Source organism: Marmota flaviventris, chromosome 10 (assembly GCF_047511675.1).
Source record: "Marmota flaviventris isolate mMarFla1 chromosome 10, mMarFla1.hap1, whole genome shotgun sequence".
Lineage (NCBI taxonomy): Eukaryota > Metazoa > Chordata > Mammalia > Rodentia > Sciuridae > Marmota > Marmota flaviventris.
Window position 1 is genome coordinate 84,619,753 of NC_092507.1, and position 24,258 is coordinate 84,644,010.

Consider the following 24,258-nt stretch of genomic DNA (forward strand, 5'->3'; position numbering starts at 1 on the left):
GTTCCTATCTCATTTCCATTCACCACATGGGACAGGTCCTGGAGAACAAGTGTAGCCTGTCAAATCTTGAGTCAGGTAATAGTGGCCTCATTTGTCTTCTGTATCCCACTCAAGAAAGAAAGCAGATGGGATAAAGCTCAGATGCACCAGAAAGAGGAAGGTCCTATGCCACAGTTTATACCATATTAACTCCTCCACTCTCTGCCATAATATATCTGTACAGACATGAAAGTTTGCATGTCTCAAAGAGTGTCTTGGACATTTAATATTGAAGACAGCATGCTGAGGAGGCAAGATAAATAAATGATGGCTAGCACACTGGAGGCCCTGGTAATTCACATTCCCTCCAAAGTAAAAGACGATGACTGCATCTTGTATCCCAACCACAAAGAAGAAAGTGCAGCATATGGTAAGGGCCTTTGGGTTCTTGGGGAAACAGCCCATGCCATGAATGCTACTCTGGCCTATATACTGGGTGCTCTGGTCTGAATATTTGTGCTCCTCAACTCAGATATTGAAACCTAACCCCCCAAATGATGGTGTTAGCAGGTTGTTCCTTGATGAGGTCATAAAGGCTCTGATTATAAAGAGGCCCCAGAGAATCAGCTTATCCCTTCTGCCATGTGAGGACACAGCAAGAAGGTAACAGCCATGAACCAGGAAGCAGCCCTCAACAGACACTGCCTGACAGGGATGATCTTGGAAATCCCATCCTTCAGAACTATAAGAAATACATTTCCATTGTTGTTAAGGTACCTGTGTGGTATTTTGTTAGGGCAATACAAATGGGCTAAGATATGTGGTGACATGAAGAACTGTGAGACCTGGAGGAAGGTAGGGCTTTGCAGAAGGCACAGGCTGTGAGGCATGCAGCCCTGCTGCAGACAGTGTGACCCAGCAGACATTGAAACTTGAGGTTTCAGTGGTGGGAAAACACTGCCTGTAGCTCATGGTACAGGAGCGACTTACAATGCAGGCCCCAGGAATGCAGGAGCAAGGTCATGCCACCTGCAGCAGAGAATTACATGGTTTTTGAAAAGCAGGCTTAAGCATGGTACTGGGTCTATCTGACCTGAGCTGCTTGGTCCAAGATAATCAATGATCATGAATTCAGAGCTGTCCCATTATAAAATGGGTTCTGCTGGACTCTGTTAAAGTGGTAGTACCTACCATGAAGCTCTAATTAACTATAAGCACTGTGAATGCTTGTTATAATGAAATTATGCTGCCAATTATTGTACATTGCAAAGAAATTAAAGATATCTTAGTTGTCATCTTAAAAGGCAATTAAGCTTCTTTAACTCCTTAAATAATGGGCAGAACATTAAAAATTAAGGATCATAAAAATAAAATATGCATTCACTTAAGATCAAAGTATAATTAAAATCCAATAATCCAAATCATTTATATTACTTTTAGCGCTTGAGCTACTTGGTTACCTGGAAAGTGGGACACGAGACAGGAATTTTTGAAGTGCATACATTTTTATAACTGTCTTCCTCATTTATATTATGTAACATCCAATTAAAATCAACTAAGAGATTTTCTTTACCTACTGTGTGTGAGACACTACCCCCTGAGGATCACTCAAAATATGGCTGCCTTCACTTTCCTGGGGGCATATCCCAGGAGGTAGTGTGATGTAAGAGACCAAATGTTGACTTTGGAATCACACTGATCTGGGTTGCCCTCCTGGGTCTAAAGCATAGTACCTGAACAACTTTGAACAAGTTAATTAGCCTCTAATATCTTCAATTTTGTTACCTGTACAATAAAGACAGCCATGCTTTTGTTTTGGCCACCCTGAAGATACACATATATAAAGGACCTAAGACAATGTTAGGCAATCAGTTGATTTTCAATAGATGGGGCTGTGGGACAGAGGTTTGAAACAGAGCCACAGAACTGAATATGATGATGAGGCCTATGTACTTGGCTACATGTAGCCACATTGTCTGGGTCACCTGGTGATGATATTCAGACCTTGAAGTGCACATGGGAACACAGGTTCCAGCTGTCAGCCTGACTTTCTTATTTCTGTGGTTTAAAAGAGATTGTCTAGAGATCTGTGCACAGCTCCAACTTTTAACCACTCTGGTGTGGCTCAGCAGTTCATAGATTCCCAGCTCCTTGCCTACCTAGAAACTATAAATTTAATCTGACCCTGGTCTCATGGGCTCCTAGTTATAAGAAACTGGTTAAATCCAAATCTTTATCAAATTTGAGATTCTGTGACAATCTCCTTAAAGATTCCCTTCAGCTTTAGTTTCTCCATCATTTTAATTCCCTCTTTACTCCCTAGCAGACGATTTTTAAACTTTAGGAGTTTATGTCAGGACATAGAGGCCTGATGCATTATAAGCATTCAGTTTCTCCACAGAATTGAATTAAATGCCAGCATTCTGAAGCACAGCTTTTGTCACATCATTTTTCAGCTCCACATTGCTTATTATCTCAAGTCATGGATCCTCAGGGTGGTTTACAAGGCCTTCCTCATTTACCTACTCTTGCTCATGCATAAAGCCCACAACTCCCCACATACGTTTCCACTGTAAAGGTCCCCCCAGTTGTGTGTTCCTGATTGTCTCCATGTTTCTTGCTCTCTTCCTTTGCTTCTGTGGCCTACCTCACCTATAATGTACCCATCCAAGTCATATCTACCTTCCAGAACCATTCCAAGTGCCACTTATTCCCTTAGCCCTCACCCCTGCTGCCTGTCTATAGTGGACAATGCGTGGCTCTCACTGTCATCACTAGATTAGCCAATGGTATAGTTTGGCTGTGAGTGTCCCCCCAAAGCTCCTGTTAATGCAGGAATATTCAGAGATGAAATTATCAGATTATGAGAGTTTTAACAGAATCAGTCCATCCAACTTTGAATGGACTAAGGTATGGCAACTGTGGGCAGGTGGGACATGACTGGAGAAAGACTCATCTCATGCTCTAGAAAGGCTTATCTTCCCTTTTGGCCTTTCCCCCTTTCTTTCTTTTCACTTCCTGGCTGCCATGAACAGGGCAGTGTTCTTCCACCATGTTCCTCTGCCATTCTGTTCTGTCTCACCTTGCACCCAGAATGAAGGAACCTGCCAACCATGGACTAGACCTCCAAACTGTAAGCCAAAATAAAACTTTTCCTCCTCTAAGTTGTTCTTGCCATGTATTTAGATCACAGCAACAAAAAGCTAACACTACTAGCAATCACATTTGATCTAGCATTCATTAGGTACCATACTCAGGATAGACTTACCCAGTGGGTATGGTAGGGACAGTATCTAGGATCTTTGAAAATGTCTTCAATTATTTTAAAATCAGAGAGAAAATGTGAACTTTTTAGGCTGAAGAAAATATCTATTCTATAATATTTCGAATTTGCTTTTATAGCATGGCTATTGTAAAACATAATTTTAAATTTCTTTTTTTAAGAGGGAAGGGTGCATGAAGGAATAGTATACCTAGGGTCTACAAAAGTTATAATGAACCCCCCCTGGCTCTCTTATATTGCCCTATAATAGTATGTCTTCTTTTTCTAGTTAGAAAAAGAATGTGTGCCCTATCTAGAATTTGTCTATTCATAACCAGAGATATGAAAAATTGTGCTGTATATGTGTAATAAGTATTGAAGGCATTCCACTGTCATTTATTTTTAAAAAATCAATTAAAGAAAATTTAAAAAAAAGAATGTGTGAGTTGCTGCCAGTAGTCCTCATGCTGGAGTTTGCTAACACCTAAGAAAATACAGACATATTAATGGAATTCTGTGACATATTTTTCAGTTCTTCAAAGATCCTAATAGAATAGTGTATTTACCCATCATGGGCCCACATATACTAACTAAAATGTCAATGCTCTTTGCTTTTAGCTAGGACTATTAAATCAGTTGACAACACTGGTTATCTCAGATTGTTCAGTGGTTCTGATACATTATCTAAAGGGCTGAAATTTCTGTGATGTAGCTAGAAAACCTGATATCATTACAAAGTCACATGTCCATCACAGAATTGCCAAATATAAGTGTCATTTATGGAAGTCTGGTAAAATTAGAGATGCAGAGTATCCATATGTCTTTAATTATAAATTTAACTGTCAATTACTATCTCTACAATTTTAATAATTCTATGTGCACTATTTCAAAACAGCCTCATTATATTTTTATTATTATGGGTCACTGTGTAATACATAGGCCTAAGTTGGTGTAGGAATCTAATGTATTTGATAGAGGATTGTAAAACATAAGAGTTCATGGAAGAATGTGAGGCAAGGGAGGGTGAATAATAAAAGGGGTACATGATAGTGAATATATTTGGAACCAGTGGGTACTTCATAGATGTCTTTTTTGTACTTCCAACAATAACACTGAGCTGAAGATTGACATGAGAGACGTTCGTTGACTAATAATAGTGGTATCAGCACCAGTAGTTCCATTAATAGTACAGTGGTCACATTGTGAGTAAACCCACAATAAATATTTTTGATAGACCACCTACTAGACACTTAATCAAATTTTCTCATTTGAAATACACTTTAGTATTGAATTGCTCCTAAGTGGGAAAACCTTAGAGTTTGGCTCTGTGATAACCGCTGGGTCTCACTAGCCATGGAAGACAAACACATAAAGGTAGCCCAGAGTGTATCTTTTTACTAACCCATCCTTCTCCTCCAAACACAATCCCCAACCAGTCTCATGAAATGAATTGCTACAAGAAAACTGGCATGCATTCCCCAAATTCCTATGCCCCAGAATCTGTGCCATTCATGCTCCTATACAAAATTAAGTGGAAAAATCACTAACAGGAAAGGGTAAGCTGACTCCAGGCTGGTTGTACTGATTTACCACTTGACTCAGCAGCCTGTAAGCAGTGGTTGTTGCACAGGGTACCCTGAGAGCTTATTGTACAAGATGACCATGTGGGAAGTAAAGGTATGGTGATGCTAATGAGTAGTTACCAGTGACTAGGAGGACAGAGAGAAATGATGTTTTAGCTCCCCACTGATATTCTAGAAAACACTGAAATAAATTCTTTAATGTCTATAAACTCTTCCCCTTTCAGTATATTCATCTCTTTACAATCAGTCATGACTGGAGGTGGAGTCTCTGTCTGCACCCAAAACAGTTTGGGCAGTCTTGAGATTGGTTTGGACAGACAGAATAGAGTAGTGGTGCTGTTCGGGAAGTTTAGGAGCCTAACTCTCAAGACACCTTACATCTTGGGCCTTTGCCCTCTTCTAAGGAAGCTCTGAGAGGCCATCAGGGAAAACAACCTGCAAGAAAGACCTCCTAGGAATGGAGAAACTCAGCTGTTCCAGCTGCCCCACCTGAACCCGGACTCCAGCCAAATGACCAAGGAGAGAAACCAAGATAGACCACCAGGAAAACTGCAATAGCACCATTACTGTATTCTGTCTGTCCAAAAAATTCTGAAGATAGGAGACCATTTTTTGAGGTTTAGGACAATTGGTAATGAAGTGACATAGAACGGAAAGAGGCCAGCAAATGTAGCTGACTCTCTTTCTTTTCTTTTAATATTAAAAAAAAAATCTAATGCCAGAGTTGGAAGTGACCCAAGAGATGGTTTTATGTCTTTCCATCTTAGTGATTCAGGGGGTCAACTGGAAAGCCACCAAACAGGGTTATTTTGCAATTTTGAAATTCATTTGCTCTTAATTAGAAAACACATTACTCGTTTCATATGAAAAGAAATATCATAAAGCTAATTTTAAATATTCTAATGTAATTTAACATTGAATTATAAATTTGATAGTTGAAGGTTAAATAATCTTCAAGTTTTTTTTTCCCCCTGGGAAAACAAGAGTATTTGCAAAAATAGGAATAGGGATTTATTTTCCTGCAAGTTCTCAGGAAAGCAAAAGAAAGCTCTGCAATCAAATTATCCTCAAAGCCTTAATTAAAGTCAGATGCTAAGGGAGAGTTCCAATTCATTTATTTTATTTAGTAATCCATATACAGAAGCACCAGACAATATTCTTCAGTTCTTATTCAAATGCATCTTCATAGGTTTCATTTGTTTTTATTTATGTTTATATATGTTTTTCATCAGCATTTAATATATATCAAATACAGTCATAAGACCATCTCCACAAAGAATACTGACCACATGGCTATTTTCTCCTATTGACTTGCCCATCGAAATTCTAGCAAATTTTATTTCATGAAACTACATTAGTTTGAAACACCCAACATTTTTATTATGAAGTTTTCCCAATGTATTTCTACTAAATCTTGGAAGAAATATATTTGTGTATAAGTTCAAATATAATGGCAAAAAATATATATATAATGGCAAAACCTGACTACAAAGCCTACATTTGCAGCAGGAGTTACAATCAGAGTTGCCATAGCAGCCAACCACCTACCCACTCTCTCTCTTTCTCTCTCCCTCTCTCCCTCTCTCTCTCTCTCTCTCTCTCTCTCTCTCACACACACACACACACACACACACACACACACACGGTAGGGAAGAGAGAAAAACAGAAGAGAACAGATACATGAGGTGGGAGGGAAAGGGAGAGAAAAGGGAAATTGCATGGTAATGGAGGGAGATCCTCATTGTTATACAAAACTACATATAAGAGGTTGTGAGGGGAATGGGAAAATAAACAAGGAGAGAAATGAATTACAGTAGATGGGGTAGAGAGAGAAGATGGGAGGGGAGGGGAGGGGAGATAGTAGAGGATAGGAAAGGTAGCAGAATACAACAGTTACTAATAGGGCATTATGTAAAAATGTGGATGTGTAACCGATGTGATTCTGCAATCTGTATTTGGGGTAAAATTGGGAGTTCAAAACCCACTTGAATCAAATGTATGAAATATGATATGTCAAGAGCTTTGTAATGTTTTGAACAACCAATTAAAAATAATAATAATAAAAAAAGAGAACAGAATCTATTGTTCAAGACAGAGGAACCCATGAATGTAATGACAGGCAGGGATCCTAACTTTCAATCTGAACCACACTTAAAGACAGAAGGTTTCTGAGTGTTGGAGTGTTTATTCAATGATTACTCTTTAAACTCATCTACTTTGCACCTTCATCTTTAAACTTTGCTGATGCTGGGATTGTACAGGAGGAGGAGGGAACTTAGTTGATCAGGCACACATTAGGACTAGCTTGATTTAATGTTTCCTATCTGGAGCATTCAGAATCATTGTCACAAGAAAATTTGTGGTATATATTCATCTATAAAATAGGTGTAATAAAAGCACATGTTTCAAGAAAGTTTTATGTGGATTCAATAAGTTAGCATAAATAATCAATTATTAAGTAACAGTGACAAATAATAAAATTTAAAATTTAATAATATGTAAGAATTAGTAAAGTATGAAAGTAACAGTGAAGCAATTAATGCTGGACACATAGTAAATGCTCAATAAATGTCTGCTATAATAATTATAATTAACCATTACAATGAATACCTCCAAGTCTTCTTACAGACTAGAACAGTATGTTTTATAATGCATAAGTAGCTAAAACAAATGCTTGCAGGTGGGCAACAGGCATGAGCAAGATAAAATATTAAGATTCTTCCAGTACATAGGAGGATAATGTCTTCTCCCACAATCACATATTTTAAATACTATTTTGATGAACTAAAAATACCAAGTATTTTGTTTTTGTTACATTTTAACCACCAATGGTGAATGCTGGTTTACACAGTAACATCTAATTTCTACTCATGCTGAAATATTCATGCAACAATAGTTGGAGTCAAAGAGCATTCTGGAATTTGTCTTCCATTATTGGCTTGATCACATATTTATAAGCAGAGATATATTTGCAATATTGTGCAAACACAAATATAAACATGGGATTTAGATGGGATGGCAATGAGGGAAAAGCATTTTGTGACTTCCGATTTGCTTCTTTTTAAACCTTCATTTTAAGGCAGGGTGTTTTATATTCTTGCAGGGGTAGAACATGAAGTTAAGTAACTTTGTGAATAGTAAAGAATGTACATGGGTTAGCATATTTCACATTGAACCACAGTCACCTTACACCATGAGAAGAAAGCTGAGCTTACAGGAGAGAGAAATCGAGGGCAATGAGAGCAATTAGACCCAGAGAGTGAAGTGAGAAGGCAAAAGAGGAATTGTGCGAGACAAACTTTACAAGTTAGTAGGCACTAGAAGAAGAAGTGGATCTCCACAACTCTTCTCTCTCTCTCTTTCTCTCTCTCTCTCTCTCTCTCTCTCTCTCTCTCTCTCTCTCTCTCTGGAAAAATCCAGGAAGTGAGGGATAGAATTAACTTGATTTAAAAACCTTAAAATGTTAAAATGCATCCTCTATGGCCTCTAACATTATCTTGCCATTGTAAATGTTATGTTCAATGATTTATTCCCCCTTTAAATTGTCTTTCTGCTTTGCAACATTTGTTTATTTGTTTCCATCTCTAGAAGAAATGTTATAGGCACTGCTATAATTCTCTCTGTTTTAGTGGTAGCTGACATGATTGCATTAGAAACATCTCCATCATCAAACAGCTCTTGGAGGTTAAAAATAATCCTAAATTTTTCCAAATCATTAGAAATAATCAAATTTGGTTTCAAATTGGGCCTGAGTCTTAACAAACCTCTTGTTAATAAGCTGAAAGCAGAAGGAAGTAGATAATGGCACCATTGGGAAGAACACCAGAAGGCACTTAAATTCTCTTAACTTCTTTTTGGAGTTCATGGAAAATCCTCTGGAGAACTCCTTGTGTCCAACAGCAAGATGCATGGAACATCCTGCTGCTAGAGGCACAGGCAGATGACAATAATATTGGGGGTCGAGATGCTCCTGCTTCCTTATCTTGCCTATCGATAACACACTCAGCTGTGACCACTTATTTTTGCTTCAAGTTCCTAAGATGGCTGCACTTGGGCTTGGCTCTTACCACAAAAATGATGCAAATGCTCAAAAATAAAGGAGAAACATAATTTCTAAAAATATTTTTGTGAGTGCTATGAGGAAATACTAAAACACAGATTGTGATACTATGATGAAATAATTACCAACAACAAAAGAGCTTTCTAAAAAAAAAAAAAAAAAAAGCATCCCTTCTTCACCCAACCAAGGAATTTGAGAGCTTGAGTAGGCAGTGAAGAGCCTAGATAGTTCTCTTAATTGCACTGTTACAAGTTCATGGGAAGTGCTACAGAGCAAATTTGTTTCCATTAAGTCCTATTTAACACAAAGACAAATATATGCACAAATAGAAATGCTACTGGCTATATTTTTTAATACAACCAACTACCCACACACAGCCTCATGAGAGTCAACCGACTTAATTTTATCCACCGTGTAAACAGCAATTATTAGAAATGAATCGAATGGCCAATAGAAAGCTATTAATGTCTTTAAGTGACTTTTGTTATGGCAAAGAAAAGAATTTCTGCATTGGAAGGATGAACAGAAATACACACTAAAACAGGTTTTTAATCCTTACTTACTGTCAGATACATGGCTGCATAGACGCTGAGAGCTGCTTCTTTGGATGGGAATGTTTTCCTTGCTCTCATGATGAGATCCGGGTTGCCAGTGCAAGCTTCTTCCCCACTGATGAACTGTGTGTACTGCTGGCATCCAAGTGCTGTGTAGTTAGGCTTACACAGGGCAAGAAAATGTGGAGCCAGATTTCCTGTAACAACTTGTCCAGCATTTACAAAGATATCTGTAGCAAATAATCCAAAGGTATAAATTCCTGAGGAAGAAAACAAACAATTTTAGCTCTCTGCTTTTTTTTTTTTTTTTGCTGTTGTTATTGTACCTCAATTTACAATAAACCAAGATGAAATATTTTAGAAACAGTAAAATTCTCCATATATACATACACCTGGTTCTATTCATTTCACTCCTCCTTAGTTTCTTCCTTGGCTTTCTGGACTAGTGGGAAGTATTAAATTATTTAACATATTGAGCTGTCTGCCACTGGCTATATTTTGATGCCTCACAGGTTTATAAGATACAAAAGAAGAAAATATATTCTAAGACTGTTTGAGTAATGCTAGTTTTAAATGGAGCCACGTATCTCTTGAGAGGGTATAGTCTATCATGTTTTACTAATGTTACCAATCTTTATATTTTCCCTGCTTTTGAAAACATTTTTTTATCTCACTAACATAAAGCAAAGCAGTTGTCTTCCTTGATTATGTCTCTTCTGCCCATTCAAACTGATATTAACTCTGCTGGAGGTGCCAATTAGCAGTAAAATCCAAAGCCATTAGTTTTCATTTAAATATCATGGAAAATCTTAAATAAAGCAGAATGCTTTCAGATGAAGCTTTGCATTGCCTTCAGAAACACTTTAAGAGGTACAGAACAGCTTATCTTTTATGGATTGGCTTTCTACTTATCAATTGTGGGGCAATTTAGTAAATAATAAAAAAATCAATATAATGATTTTCCAATTATCTTTACAGTATTAAAATTTATTTACGCTGGTCACCAGGAGGTATAAAATTAAGTACATAGATTTTTTTCCCCTCCTGTTATAAGAACTTGCCAATTTACTTGAATACCAAAAACATTTTCTAAATTCAATGTCATTCATCATTATTGTCAAAACTTATTTTTCTACTTAGGCAAGATAAATTTTTTGCCAATGATTTCAATTAAACTTAGATGCAACTTTCAAGGTGTGATGCTGATGTAATTCATTCTTTCATAATTTTGGAAATAAAATCCATGAGAACCTCTTAAAACTTGACAAAATTCTTCCTAAAACAGTTGGCTCATTAAGAAGTCATCTGATTTTATTATAAAATTTAGATGCTTTTCTTCTTAGTCACATATTTCTGGATTGTTTGTTTCCAAAACCTTTTAATCATTACTAACTGTCATGTGGGAAATCATGAAAGTTGTGCAGGATCAAATAATTTTCCAGTATTAGATACATGGCTGGGTCCTTTTAATTTTTACATTATGTAAGATTTATGCATAAAAATTTATGCACAAAAATCTGCACATAGCAAATCTCGTATGTGTATCCAAATGTCAATGACACAAAGACATTAGTTCTCCTTTTATCCTGAACTTCTGAAAGGAAACAATAAGAATACCTTTCTTTATATCTCATCAGCATTCCATGAATCTCAAAAAGGAAAGGCTATCAAAAGCAGAATTTTGAGAGAGGCAGAGAAATAAGAGAACTCCATAAGATACTAATGTACACAATCTCTCCTTCCAAAACCTCAGGGCCAAGCACAGGAGTCTAAATTACAAGCTCTCTTCATCTTTACTCCTTTGAAATCTAGGCTAAGATGTACTCATTTTATTTGACTAAATCATTCTTTTTATCTAGTGTAATAGGTCTTCCTGTTTAAAATAGAAATATTTGATAAGCATATGGAAAAGTCTCTTGATACTTGTGAAGTTTCCAAATGTCCTTCAGAAATATCAGTGTATCACGCCCAAGGCCAATGTTGTAGTTGACTACACAGATAATTATCAAAGTGGGATCCCATGAGGGATTTGACCTCAAGGATAAAGTCACTACACAAACTGAGGTCCTTTTATGCAGTGATGCTTGGTTACAAACTTTCATTTCATTAAAATAAACCAGAAACACAGGTATCATGATAAGGGAACAAGAAAAAAATGAAGCTCTCCTATGTTTTACAGAGACTCTAAAGCATACTTTGTGCCACAAATTCTTGAGAAACATGTATTTAAATGCACAAATGTGATTTGGTTAAATAGACACAATATAATTTTCTTAACAGTTTTTAGGAAAGCATCAATTTCATCAAATACTTTCATTTTTCATATATTATTGCTTATTTATTTTATTATTAAGTGTTTCTTGTACAAAGAGACATGAGTTAAGAACACAGTATTAATGCATGTGAAAATACCTTTTTAGTTTTCATAAAAAAGTTATTCTTCACCAAGATAAATGAGGACTGTAGAGATACATAGTATGATGGTTATTAAAAGAACAGCTTTGGATATGAAGACCTTTTGTCTTCAAAGAGATCTATAGCCATGATGGCATTTGGTTTATCTCTAATGAGTTTATATATAGATTAGGTCATCTAATCTAACATCTCCAAAGTTTTCATCTCAATCCCCTCCTAGAGAGATTAATAAATACTTAAGTGTTATACTATCCTCAGTGTATCTCTTAATACTGTACAGAATTTATCTTAAAATATATAGCATATCAATATATTCTCATTTTATATAATTAATCCAGAAAATAATAATTTATATTAAATTTTATGGTGTCAGTTAAAGAATTGATCTTGGCCAAGTTTTTATTGAATTGAAATAATGTTCAGTAATTCGTCAGTGAACATTCATATTTATTAGAGCTAGCATTTGAGATGGAAAGTTAAACATCAATGAGTCTTGTCCTCTAATAAGATCACCAATATAAAATATAATATATATATATATATATATATATATATATATATATATATATATATATATATATAAATAGTTCAGAATTTGAGCCTGAAATACTTCTTATGAAATGCAGTATTTCTTGAAATTGCCAGGTTGCCAGTCTTTACCTTTATGATGTTGAACAATCTACCTCCATATCATTTCTCCACAGTCACTTTCTGATATTTTATAATAAATCATTTAATTATATAACTGCTAGTTTCTTAAAAAATATCCAATATCCAAGTGTTTTTCTTTTCTTCCTTCATGTGCAAATGATACCCAGAAGAGGGATCTTGGAGCATTAGAGAGAACGCAGAATGTGATGTTCATTTATAAAACCAAATTGAAATATTTCACAAGAAAGAAAACCTAATATTTTTATACAGTTAAGACATGGGTCATTTTAAAAATTAGCTTATACATCAACAATGTTTTGGCAAGAATAAAAACAATGCAGTGAACACATACCAAGAAATCGGACAGTTCGGCGCACCAGTGGGTTTATATAGCAACAGTCTCCAGTTAAAATTGTTTTCTCCTGGTTTTCAAAATCCCTTGTGGCTAGTTGTAGGCAAAACACAGCAGTTTCTCCAACTATTATCTTGCAAAGAAATAAAAGATTAAAGGATATTAGAATGGAACCAATATAAATGTGTTTTTTTTTAAATGCAAAAAGCCACTCCTTTTGTAACAATCTTGATGTAAAACTGAGACACATTTGTGTTTATATCTTTCATTATAACTTTGACACTATATATAAAAATCGTATTTCTCTCAATTCAAGGGAGTATTAAAATTATAAATTATGAATAAAAATAGACTATAATGATTTTGTTTTCTAAAAGCCTTCATTAAAAATGAAATATAGAAAGGATCTTTAAAGTACTCAGTTATTTTTGGTGTGTGACTGAGTTTTATGATTTATAAGTGACTGTGTCTTGTTTAAATATAAGTCTTCTGTAGAATTCAAATAGATTCTTTTTGCAAAAACTTAAAAATCCGGTATAAACATACTAATTAGAAATCACAGTAATACTTTTATAATAAAAAAAAGCAATCCACATGTTTTGCCTTAAGATTGTTCTCATCTGATACATCATTAAGAATTGTAATGATTAACATATTCTTTTTCATTAGTATATATACTAGTAGGGTTCATTTAGATATAATCATATAAGCACAAAATATAATTTATTCCATCTTGGTCCCTAGTAATTTCTTTTTCCCTCTTCATTTCTTCCCCCTGTTCCCTTTATTCTACTGGTCATCCTTCTACTTATTTATAGTTTTTTTTAATTAGTAAATTATGAATATACATAAACATGAAATTCACTGTGATAGATTCATATATGTACATAGGATAGTTTGGTCAATTTAATTCCATCATCCCTCCATTTTCCTATCCTTTCTTCCTACTTCTTAATCCTCTTCCTCTATTTTATTGATCTCTCTTCTATTTTCATAGGAATCTACCACTTTTTTCCCTCTCATTTTTCTCTAGCTTCTGCATATGAAAGAAAATATATGACCCTTGACTTTCTGAATCTGGCTTATTTCACTTAGCATGTTGTTCTCCAGTTCTATCCATTTACCAGCAAATGTCATTATTTTTTATTCTTCTTTATGACTGAGTAAAACTCCATTGTGTATATATATCACATTTTCTTTATCCATTCATCTGCCGACAGGCACCGTAACTTGGCTATTGTGAATTGTGTTACTATAAACATTGATGTGGCTGTATTGCTATAGTATGCTGATTTTAGTTCTTCTGGATAAATATTGAGGAGTAACATATTCTTTATATTTTAGTATAAATGTTTTATTTTAATCTTCATAAAAACCAGATGAGACAGGGAATAATATAACCAGTGAAGAAATCAAGACTTAGAACTCAAGTGAAATGCTCAAGAGCCAGTAAGGAGAGCTGGGCTGCGTTCTAGTATAGGTTTTCTGCTCTATTTTCTGACTTAAAGGACCTGGCTATCTTCCACTTTGTTCTGTACCATTTGCAGTGGTTTTTGTACATGGCTTTTAAAATCACCAGTAAAATAATTAGAATATGTGTTATTATCTCATTTTACAGATGAGGATGTAGAAATTTAAAGGAGATAAAAATATTTACTTCCCTTCAGACCAGTCAATCCAGGAGAAATCTCTCACTCATCCTTACAAGTATTACTCTATTTAATACCATGAACAACAGCATAAGAAATAAGATTAAGAGAAAAGGAAAGTGAAGTCAATAATAATGCCTGCAATTTTGTCATTGTTAAGTTTGTTTTTGGTAAGTTTTGTTAAGATGCTGTATAGGTAGTCCTTGACGCTCCCCAGGTGCTATGGTTCGATGAGTTCCCCAGAATTCATGCAGAAATTTAATTCCCAAAGTCAGGTTTGTTAGAGGTATTTGGAAGTGGGCCCTTTGGGAGATAACTAGGATTTAATGAGATCATGAACTTGAGGACCCTGTGATTGCATTAGCAGCTTTATATGAAGGGGAAGAAAGATCCAAGCTACACTTGCTCTGTCTTGTTATGCAATGCTTTCCACCATGTTAGGATGCAGCATGAAGATCCTCACCAGATGCTGAGCAAATGTTAGCATCATGCTCTTGAACTTCTCAGCCTCTGAAACTGTGAGCTAAATAAACTTTCATTTGTTACCCTTTCTCCGGTATTTTGATACAGCAATAGAAAACCGACTAAAACATCAGGGAAAAGTTTCTGGAGTCTACATAAAAAGTAATATCTATGATTACAAGATATTCAAAATAGTAAGTGACAATAGAGGGGGGACATAGAGATTAGGTGCTCAACCTACTTTTACCCCAATGTGAACAAAAAATTATGTGGCACCTACCAATTTTCATTTTTATTTCTATCTCCTTTTCCTCTTTTCTTATTATACTTTTATTACATATACCTTTTTTCTTACTATATTTTTCTTACATATACTATATATGCATTTTTCTCTATTTTAATTTTTGACCCTTTTTATTGGTATATTATACTTATACACATTAGTGGAATTCATTGATACATATTCATACTTGTACACAATATGATGATATAATTTGCTCACATTTGTTCCCCAGTACCCATATCTCTTCTTCCAAGAAGGCCAAAGTTCAAGGTTAAACCAGAAGACATTGAGCTGAACTATATTTTAAAAGTCTGGTGTTGCCTTTCTGGTGAGACTGAATTGAAATAGGAAAGATTCAAACTTCCAAATTCCTACTGACTTTTTTTTTTTTTTTAGTACCAGGGATTGAACTCAGGGGCACTCAGCCATTGAGCCACATCCTCAGCCTTATTTTGTATTTTATTTAGAGACAGGGTCTCACTGAGATGCTTAGTGTTTTGCTTTTGCTGAGGCTGGCTTTAAACTCGAGATCCTCATGCCTCAATCTCCCAAACAGCTGGGATTACAGGCATGCATCACGGTGCCTGGTTCCTCCTAACTTTTAATTTTGACTGGTGAAGCAAATCAGCTGTGTGATGAAATGATCTGGTCAAAAGAGGGGGGTGCATTATTTTTCATGGGTACATCAGCTGTCACCAGGGCCTTAGAAAAAAACTAACAAATAAATAAGCTACATATTTGACACCTTCTTATTTCCCTTTCTGAATAAGTCATTTATGTCCTATCTCCTCTCTTTTGCCCCTCAAAATAAATAACCACTATGATTTTTTCTGGGTTTTCAATTTCCACTCCTTCCTGATCTGTTTTGCCATAGAATGTTCCAAATTCTAACAATCTACTATGAATTCCACTTCATGACTTCCCATTCCCTACACAACTGCAGCCCTCCTTCTCTTCTCCATAGCAGCTGTCATGGGTGTCCACTCCAGGCTAGCCTCACCTCATAGCACCCTGAACACCAACTCAAGCTGATGATACAGTGTGTGTATATGTGTGTGTGTGTGTGTATGTATGTATGTATGTGTGTGTATTCATAAATATATATGAATTATATCTAAAATTCTTATTGAATGCTTAAATAAATCCAATCCTCAATAGATCTCATGTTCAATAGATCACAATGTCCTAGTCTGATTTTGACCTTGTGCCTGACTTCTAATAACCAACTTCTCCCTTGTTCCTGTGACAAAGGCTTTATCCCATTTCTTAGTTCCCATAACCAGATCTTGTATGTGCAGTCACTAACTTGATAATTTTTTTCATTATAAGATTGATTGAGAACTGTCTTGTGTGGGCAACTCTTTCCAAAACAACTATTCCCAGTGAGTCAGTCAGGGATTCTCATAAAAAGCAGCACCTCTTAAGATTAAGAGAATAACAACTATCAGGCAGAAATGAGACACCTATCATCCCCAGGAAAGGGCAAAGCACTGCTGGGCTCCTTATCTTTTAAAGCATGGTATGTGCTTTCCTATGGGTCCCACCTTGCTAGCTATTGAGAGGATTATGTGCCTTTCCCTACCCCCTTGCTCACTAACTCTCCAACAATCTCTGGGCTTCAGAAGCCAGGCATAGCATGAAAACCAGGATACCCTGCCAGGACTCTCCAAAGACAAACATAGGAAAAAAACTGTTGAGGAGTCACTCAAATAGCAAATTCCCAAGGTCCTTAGCTTGTTACTCACATATGTGTTTCCTTCCACCCCCTACCTATGTGTTCTCTAAACAGCTACAGCGACTCATCCTTATCACAGGGCAAAGATGTTTATATAGCATGCAAATCCATATGAAATACAAGAGATATAACATTTGACCAGGATGAATAATGACAGGCTAATTACGCCTCCCAAGAGGTTGAAGTGAAATGTACCTAAAGCCAACAAACGTTCCTACATTCTAGACCTCCCCTACCACCCTTTCACATGAATAAAACTAGTTCTCTCCTTTGTCTGGGAGCCAGCGTGATGCCATCTCTCCCTTCCGCTCTGGCTAGAAGTTCTGATAATCATGCTTCCCTCATAATTGTACTATTTTTTTTAATCTGATCTTCTGATGGAGGCAAAGGAGCACTTTGTGACTATATCACCAGTATTTTTCCTCAAGCTAATCATTTGCTTGGTGCATCTCAGCACATTTCATTTTTTGAACTTCTTGTTTGTGTATTGAGCATGTTTGCGACAATAGTACCTCAGTCAATGGTATTTGGCTGCTACTATAAGATACCCACTCAAAAATAAATAAATAAATAAGCAAGCAAATAAATAAATAAATAAAGTGAAAGATACTCAGATTGGATTAAGAAAAGAGAATTGAATTCCAGAGTTGGTGGATTATCTCAGAACCCAAGGGAAGGGTCTTGGAGATGAGCTCCACCCATGGAAAGTCCTCTGCGGTCCAGGCACAGGGTCTCTCTCAGTCTCAGTCTCGCTGTTGCCCTGGAGTCACACTGTCTCACATATCAGCTCCTAGAGGGCCTGACTTATTCTTATCTTTCTGCAAGCCAGTTCTCCTGATTCCTAACCTACGCAATGGCTCCAACAGCCTTGAGTCTTATATTGAACATTTTAGCTTAGTTTAAGGAAATGGTTCAACTGACTCATCTACTCAACCCCAATGCCAAATTCCCAGGAGGCTCAGCTTCAGGTAGGGCTCTTCCTTGGTTCAATGAACCAAGGTTAAGAAAGTGTGTCATGGTTTATACAATCTAGCTTCCTGGGGAGAGAGGGTAGTTCTCAGAAAGAAGAAATTCACTGTGACCTGATGGCTTTCATATCCATTATACTCTCTGGACATCCCTATGCCAGTTCTTGGCCTGCACCAGCCCTTTCCATCATGTTCTCTGGAGACTGTGATCTGTCCATCTACTTGGACTTCATCTCATCAAACATACATGTTTGGACCCTAGTGTCTTCTTGGACCCAGTGGGTCTGTCTAATTCATATGCTCTAGTTCTCATTTCCTTTAGGACTCATTGAGACATCTATGGAACTCCTCATCAAAATAAAACTCTCTCTTACATCATCTCCCCACCCATCTTCCTGAATGAAAACTCCCATTGTTAATATTTCTTAGATAAATTTAAGTGTTGAAAATAAAATAATTATTATAATGAATGCATTTAAGTAAAGGCCTTCTGAGTTAGGACACAGTGCGAGGCAATGATATTCAAGGAAGACAGAAACAAAAACCTTAAATAGGGTACAGGGATGCACGTGCTGACTGGTTTGGGTGATATTTGCCAGTAGAACACTTAGGAAGAATTGTCATGAGTGACTGAGGGCATCTGTGGTGGCTTGTGACTCTAGACATACTACTGTATCTCTGCTGAGGACACTCTTCCTAAAGACTAGTCCTACCAATGACAGCATAATGGAGCACTCAGGCATGCCTATTTCTCTGTGACATGGGATACCTCTACCAGGCAATTTTGGTTGTTAGATTCCCCATGAGTTTGGACAAATCTTTCTTGGAATTGTGCCTCACAGTCTGGGGTACCTTCCACATAATTCTCCTCCCCTCCCATTCTCTAATCTAGGTGAGACCTCCATCATCATCTGGGTTAGAGACTTTCTCTGTTTTCTCTAGATTACCCTCCGAACTTTGTCTTTTACGGTTGCTTTTCTAATAGATCTTTTGCATACTTGATCTTATTTTTGACCTCCTTCTAAGAAAACGTAAATTAACACAACATTTAAGAAAGACATTGTGTGATCCTGGCTACAGTTACAGGAAGAGTGGTGGTTAGATAAGTGAGCCAAGGATTTGGAAACAAACCCCACCAGAAGAGCATCAGGAAGTCCCCAGATGTTGCCTTTTCCTGGTAGCTCTCTGTTCGAGCCCCTAGAAGCTCAAATAGATTATCTTGGCCTTAGATAGCACTTGGTAAATGTTATCCATGATCATAATCAATGACATAGTTGTTGGTAACAAGAATACTATTAGCAACAATAAGAGTGCTATTAACACCAATAGCATTAGTACTGAGTCTGACATATATACATAATCATTTGTAATTAGTAATATTACTATTAATAATAATTGATGTTCTTATCTACTTTTTCTTCCTAACCTCTTAGCACAGCAGTAGGAGGTACAGGGGACTTTTTGGTGTTTATTTTTCTCCTATTTCTGTCCTTCTTTTTGACTGATATAAAATCAAGTCACTTTGAATCTAATGCATACACTTCTCTCTCCTGAATTTGAATTAGAGGCTCTGGTCAGTGAATTACAAACCTAAATTCTATGTTCCCCAGTATTTTGTGATGACTCTTTTCTTCTCCTTCCAGAATCACTCCCTGGTAGACTTCATCCCTCTGAAGGCTTTCCCACCCTTGCTATTCTTGGGAATCCTAAATGTTCACCTCTCCCCTAAACTCCAGATACAGGAATTCATGCATCAACTAAATGGCAATATCTCAACAAGTTCAGATCTACCTACTAAAAATCCTCATAGTCCTCACACCCAAACAAATCTATGGGTCCCACCCCAAACCTCCTGCTCTTCCGTGTCACCTCCTCAATGAGTCCACTCATCCTCCACTTGGACACTCAAGCACCTCTCTCATAAACTTATCTGTCATTATATATCCTGCTAACCCTTCTTCCCTCATTGGCCTCTCTCTACCAATCACTTTTACTTTAATTACATTTAATTGAGAAAAATGTATATTTTCAAGTGGCTTCTGGAGGCTGAGGCAAGAGGTTTGCAAGTTCAAAGCCAGTCTCAGTAATTTAGTGAGGTCCTAAGCAACTTATGGAGACCCTGTTTCAAAATAAAATATAAAAAGGGATGAGGATGTGGCTCAGTGGTTAACTGCTCCTGGGTTTAATCCCAAGTACCAAAAAAATGTATATTTTATGGTGTGCAATGTGCAATATGATTTTTAAAATATGTATACATTGTGGAATGCCTAAATCAAGCTAATTAACATGGGTATTGCCTCACATATTTATTCTATTTTATTTTTGTGGCAAGAACACTTGAAATCTACTTTCTTGGCAATTTTTAAGTAAACAGTACATTGTTATTAACTATAGTCACCTCATTGTGCAAGACATCTTTCAAAGTTATTCCTCTGGTCCAACTGAATTTCAATTAATTCTTAAACTATGATGAATTTATTCCTTAATTCTATTTCATGTTTGTTCATTTCCACCTCTATCACTATTTTTGTTTTAAAACCTAGTGCCTCATTACTTTTATCCTGCATTGTAGTATCCTTGGAATTCACCTTCCTTGTTCAGACTGTCTACTGACAGATTGATTTATTCAAAATAAAATTTGTGCAATCCAAATGCCCTATGTATAATTTCAAGTCCTTATAGCCTATGGATTAGCAGGACTTGTCCTAACAGATCATTTACAGCTGAGCTTAGACCCATGCTTTTCAGCTTTTGCTTTCTTACACAGCCCACAGACATGCTCAGCATTTACATACACCCAGGCTTTTATACTTGGCCCATGGCTCAATATAGCTTGGTAAGCAGGACATTGCCGAGTGTGCAAGACGTGATTTAAATATTGCCTGCTCTATTGCAAGCTTATGTCTATCTCTGGTGCAATTCATCTGTCCCTTCTCCGTGTACCAACAGCACATAGTACATTTATTATGGTGATTTCCATATGGTTTTATAAGTATCAGTAACATCTGTCTCCTCCACTCAGCTAGAAGTTTCTCTGAGGCAGGGACTGTATAATGTTTACACTTGGAGTTTTAAAGCTCAGTGATTGACAATAAATGTGAATGCTCTTATCAATGAGTGAAATCCAGTTTAATCTACTCATTTTAGATATAAGAAAATCTATTCAAAGGTAAATAGGGAAGTTATATATGCCTGAGTCACACAGTGCATAGTCAGAATCCAAATCCAAGTTCAGAGCTATTTTGAACATAATCTCAACCTAGGAACTTGCAAACTTTTCCTCCAGCTTTTCCAGGTCAAGAGAGGTCAACTCCCTGGCTCCCCACACCTTGAAGTTCCACCATAATCCTACCAGTTTTACAGTTTTAAAGGGAAGGTTTTGGGTACACATCTCATAAGCACCTTCAAAATTCTTTAGATGTCCAGGTATAAGACAACTGAGTACAGAAAGATGACTTTACTGATCATGTTACACATGCCAGTCTTCTAGCAAAGGCCAAAAGAGCATCACATCACCCATCCCAACTCCACTGTTATTTCTTATGGTCTTCTGTATCTTCTCTGCAGACCCTGGCCTATTATGTGGAACTGAGGACCTGGTTTTGAGTCATTTTCTATCTTATAAAGAAGGGGTTCTTAGTTCTGGAGTCACTGGCTGCCATTCTGATTATGTTCCCAAAGCAGGCCTTGGGTACAGAATGCCATAGTTTTGTTCTCCCTGTAAGTGAAAAAGTTAGAAACACAACAGTCCAAGGGCACAGAAATCAGCAATGAAAATGCTAACAGCATTGTCAGCTTTCTTTGATAAAATTTCCTTTCTTCCACGAACTAGCAAATAAAAGCTATTTCCAGAGAGAGTTCAAGTGATGAACCATGTTGGCTGAGATGAACTCAGGGCCATGGCCCTTCACCTGCTGCCACAAGGACCAGCTGCCTTCAAGAGTGAGAAAGGAGCAGAACCTCAGGAGGGACATGTGTGGCCTTTGTGGGGAGTATCAACCAGCCTCCCAAGGGTCAGCCTTTTGTGGGGGCAGTCCTCCCTCACCTCAATGAGAGTTCTTTATGCACTGGAATGTAAAAGAAAAGGGAGGAAAAAATTTCTACTGGTAGACAGAGCATGGGCTAGCATACACCATGTACATAGCTGTCAAGTCCCCACTTCATTCACCTTGCATCTGCCTTCCAGCCATGCTCCCATCTGGGCTGTAGCCTCAACTATGCTCCCTCTTCCTTTGCAAGAGAGGCAAAATCCCTCCCTGTTCCAAGCTCTGCATGAAACTCTGGAATAATTCTGTAGAAGGTTAGTGACTGCTCATGTTCCTTGCTTACCTGATGCAGAATGTGGAGAAATGCCCACTAACAGCTCAGGAGCTAATAATGCAGGACCAACACTGATTTACCCATCCAGCCAGGACTGGGTCTGAGCAAAGGTATTGATCCTTGAGTCAGAATCTTCTCCTTGGGGATGAGGTGACTCTGTGTCCTTGGAGGCAAGACTTCTGCTCCTGAACCCAGGCTAGAGGCAGATGCTATTCTCCACATTCACAGAGCTCTGCAAACTTGAGCATCATGCTCCCTGTTAAACCCCACCCCCTTGCTGGGTCACTATATTAGATTTTATATAACTCAGTGTTAAACACTACGGAGTCCTTCTAACCCTGCCTTGCCTATTATCTTGGACCTACTGCCCCTCTAATGACCTGTCTACAATTCTGTCCTGTCTTTGAGGACAATTTTTCCATTCAGCCTTGTTTCTTATCCATGATCTCATCTGGCAGTGAGTAAAAAGCCCAAACATGCTAATGAATAGTAACCCACAAAACTGCAGGTATGAATTATAAATCCCCAGATATAAGTGTATAAGTGTCACCAATATGAGCACAAAATGTTGCTCTCATACCTCAAATCTGGACATTCAACCTTTGATATCTATACTGCTTAATGACAAAATACCAAAGCAAGATGTTTTAAAAACATGGAATGTTTATAGACCTTTTCAAATGCTAAATACCAAAAGTCTTTAAGATTTCATTAGTAAGACCCCAATTATAAATTCCTCTCTGAGGGTGACTCTAACATATCCAGGCATTATTGGTTTGAAATTGGTACAAGAAAGCCATTTCACATGTAATGAATCAGTAGAACTCATGCCATCAGTGTGTAATTATTTGGCATTATATTTCATCACAGATTTCAGATGTGAGTGAAATAATATCTGAGAAACAATGATAATATGTAAAAATATAGTTGTGGATGATAATTTAGGTTCCTATCCAACGTATTTTGTATTCTTGACAATTTGTCAAAGGCATATGTAAAGAACTCATTTCCCATTGTCAAGTTCAAGTTAGCCAAGGAAAGTTCTAAGCTATACTGAGGTAAAAAGTTGCACTGGGTATTACCTCATTAACTTTGTGTCCTGATACAGAAAAGCCAAAGCTTCTTACATTTCATCATTATAGCTGAGCGATACAGTTGCTAATTTCTCTGAGCATGGTTTCTGAGGATAGATGAGAAGTAATTGAACTGAAGAAGTGACATAGTTGGTTATACAATAGTTGTACAGTATTTTCCAGCAGTTAAATAACTGAGGTTGTATCTTCCTATAACTACCTGCATTTCATAACTGGACCACCAAAAACATATTCTTTCTTTGTTTTTAATTAATTCATTCAAATTTAGTTGACCAAAAGTATGTATTCATTATATACTACACGTTCAGAAAATTGTATACATCATAGAACGACTAAATTGATCTAAATAACATGTTTAGTCTCACAAACTTTTTTGAAAGATACTTGCTTTCAAACTAAAGTCTTCATGGGAAGTGGCTACCTCATCTCAACAACATCCCTTGAACATTTGAATCTAGATGAATTTTCCCCCAAAGGAATCTTAGGATAAATGATGTGTGTGTGTCAATTCCAGATCAAAGAGGTAAAAAAAAAATTGGGAGTGTTTTATCCATTTTCTCTTCCCCAGATGCTGGCCAGAAGCAGAGATCTTTGGGCTCCAGCAATTGCTGCTGCCACAAGTTGGAAGCGGCTGAGGTCCCTCAGTCATAAGACCTGCACTGGACTCCTAGATAAGTAAAAGATAACTCTTATGTATGATGTCAGTGAAATGTGAAGTTTTTGTTATGGCAGCTAGAACTTGCTAATTTTTATACTATTTTTTTAAGATGGAGTAAGTCTCAGTTTTATAGTTTTTAGCAGAAAAAAATAACTGGCTAGAGTTGAAAAATACTGGCTTTTATTGTATTTATTCTAGACTCCCTTCTGCTTATCAAGTGGTATTGGTTTTTA

General features: G+C 36.8%; 1 protein-coding gene across 1 annotated transcript in view; it reads right to left on the reverse strand.

Annotated features, from left to right (window-relative positions):
* Plppr5 (phospholipid phosphatase related 5) overlaps positions 1 to 24,258 on the reverse strand; it is a 116,833-nt gene that overhangs the window by 56,230 nt on the left and 36,345 nt on the right. The window contains exons 2-3 of the mRNA XM_027935251.3: positions 12,857 to 12,989; positions 9,448 to 9,698 (exon numbers count right to left, since the gene is read on the reverse strand). Of these exons, the coding sequence (XP_027791052.1) occupies positions 9,448 to 9,698; positions 12,857 to 12,989 (384 nt within the window). The remainder of the gene's footprint in view (positions 1 to 9,447; positions 9,699 to 12,856; positions 12,990 to 24,258) is intronic.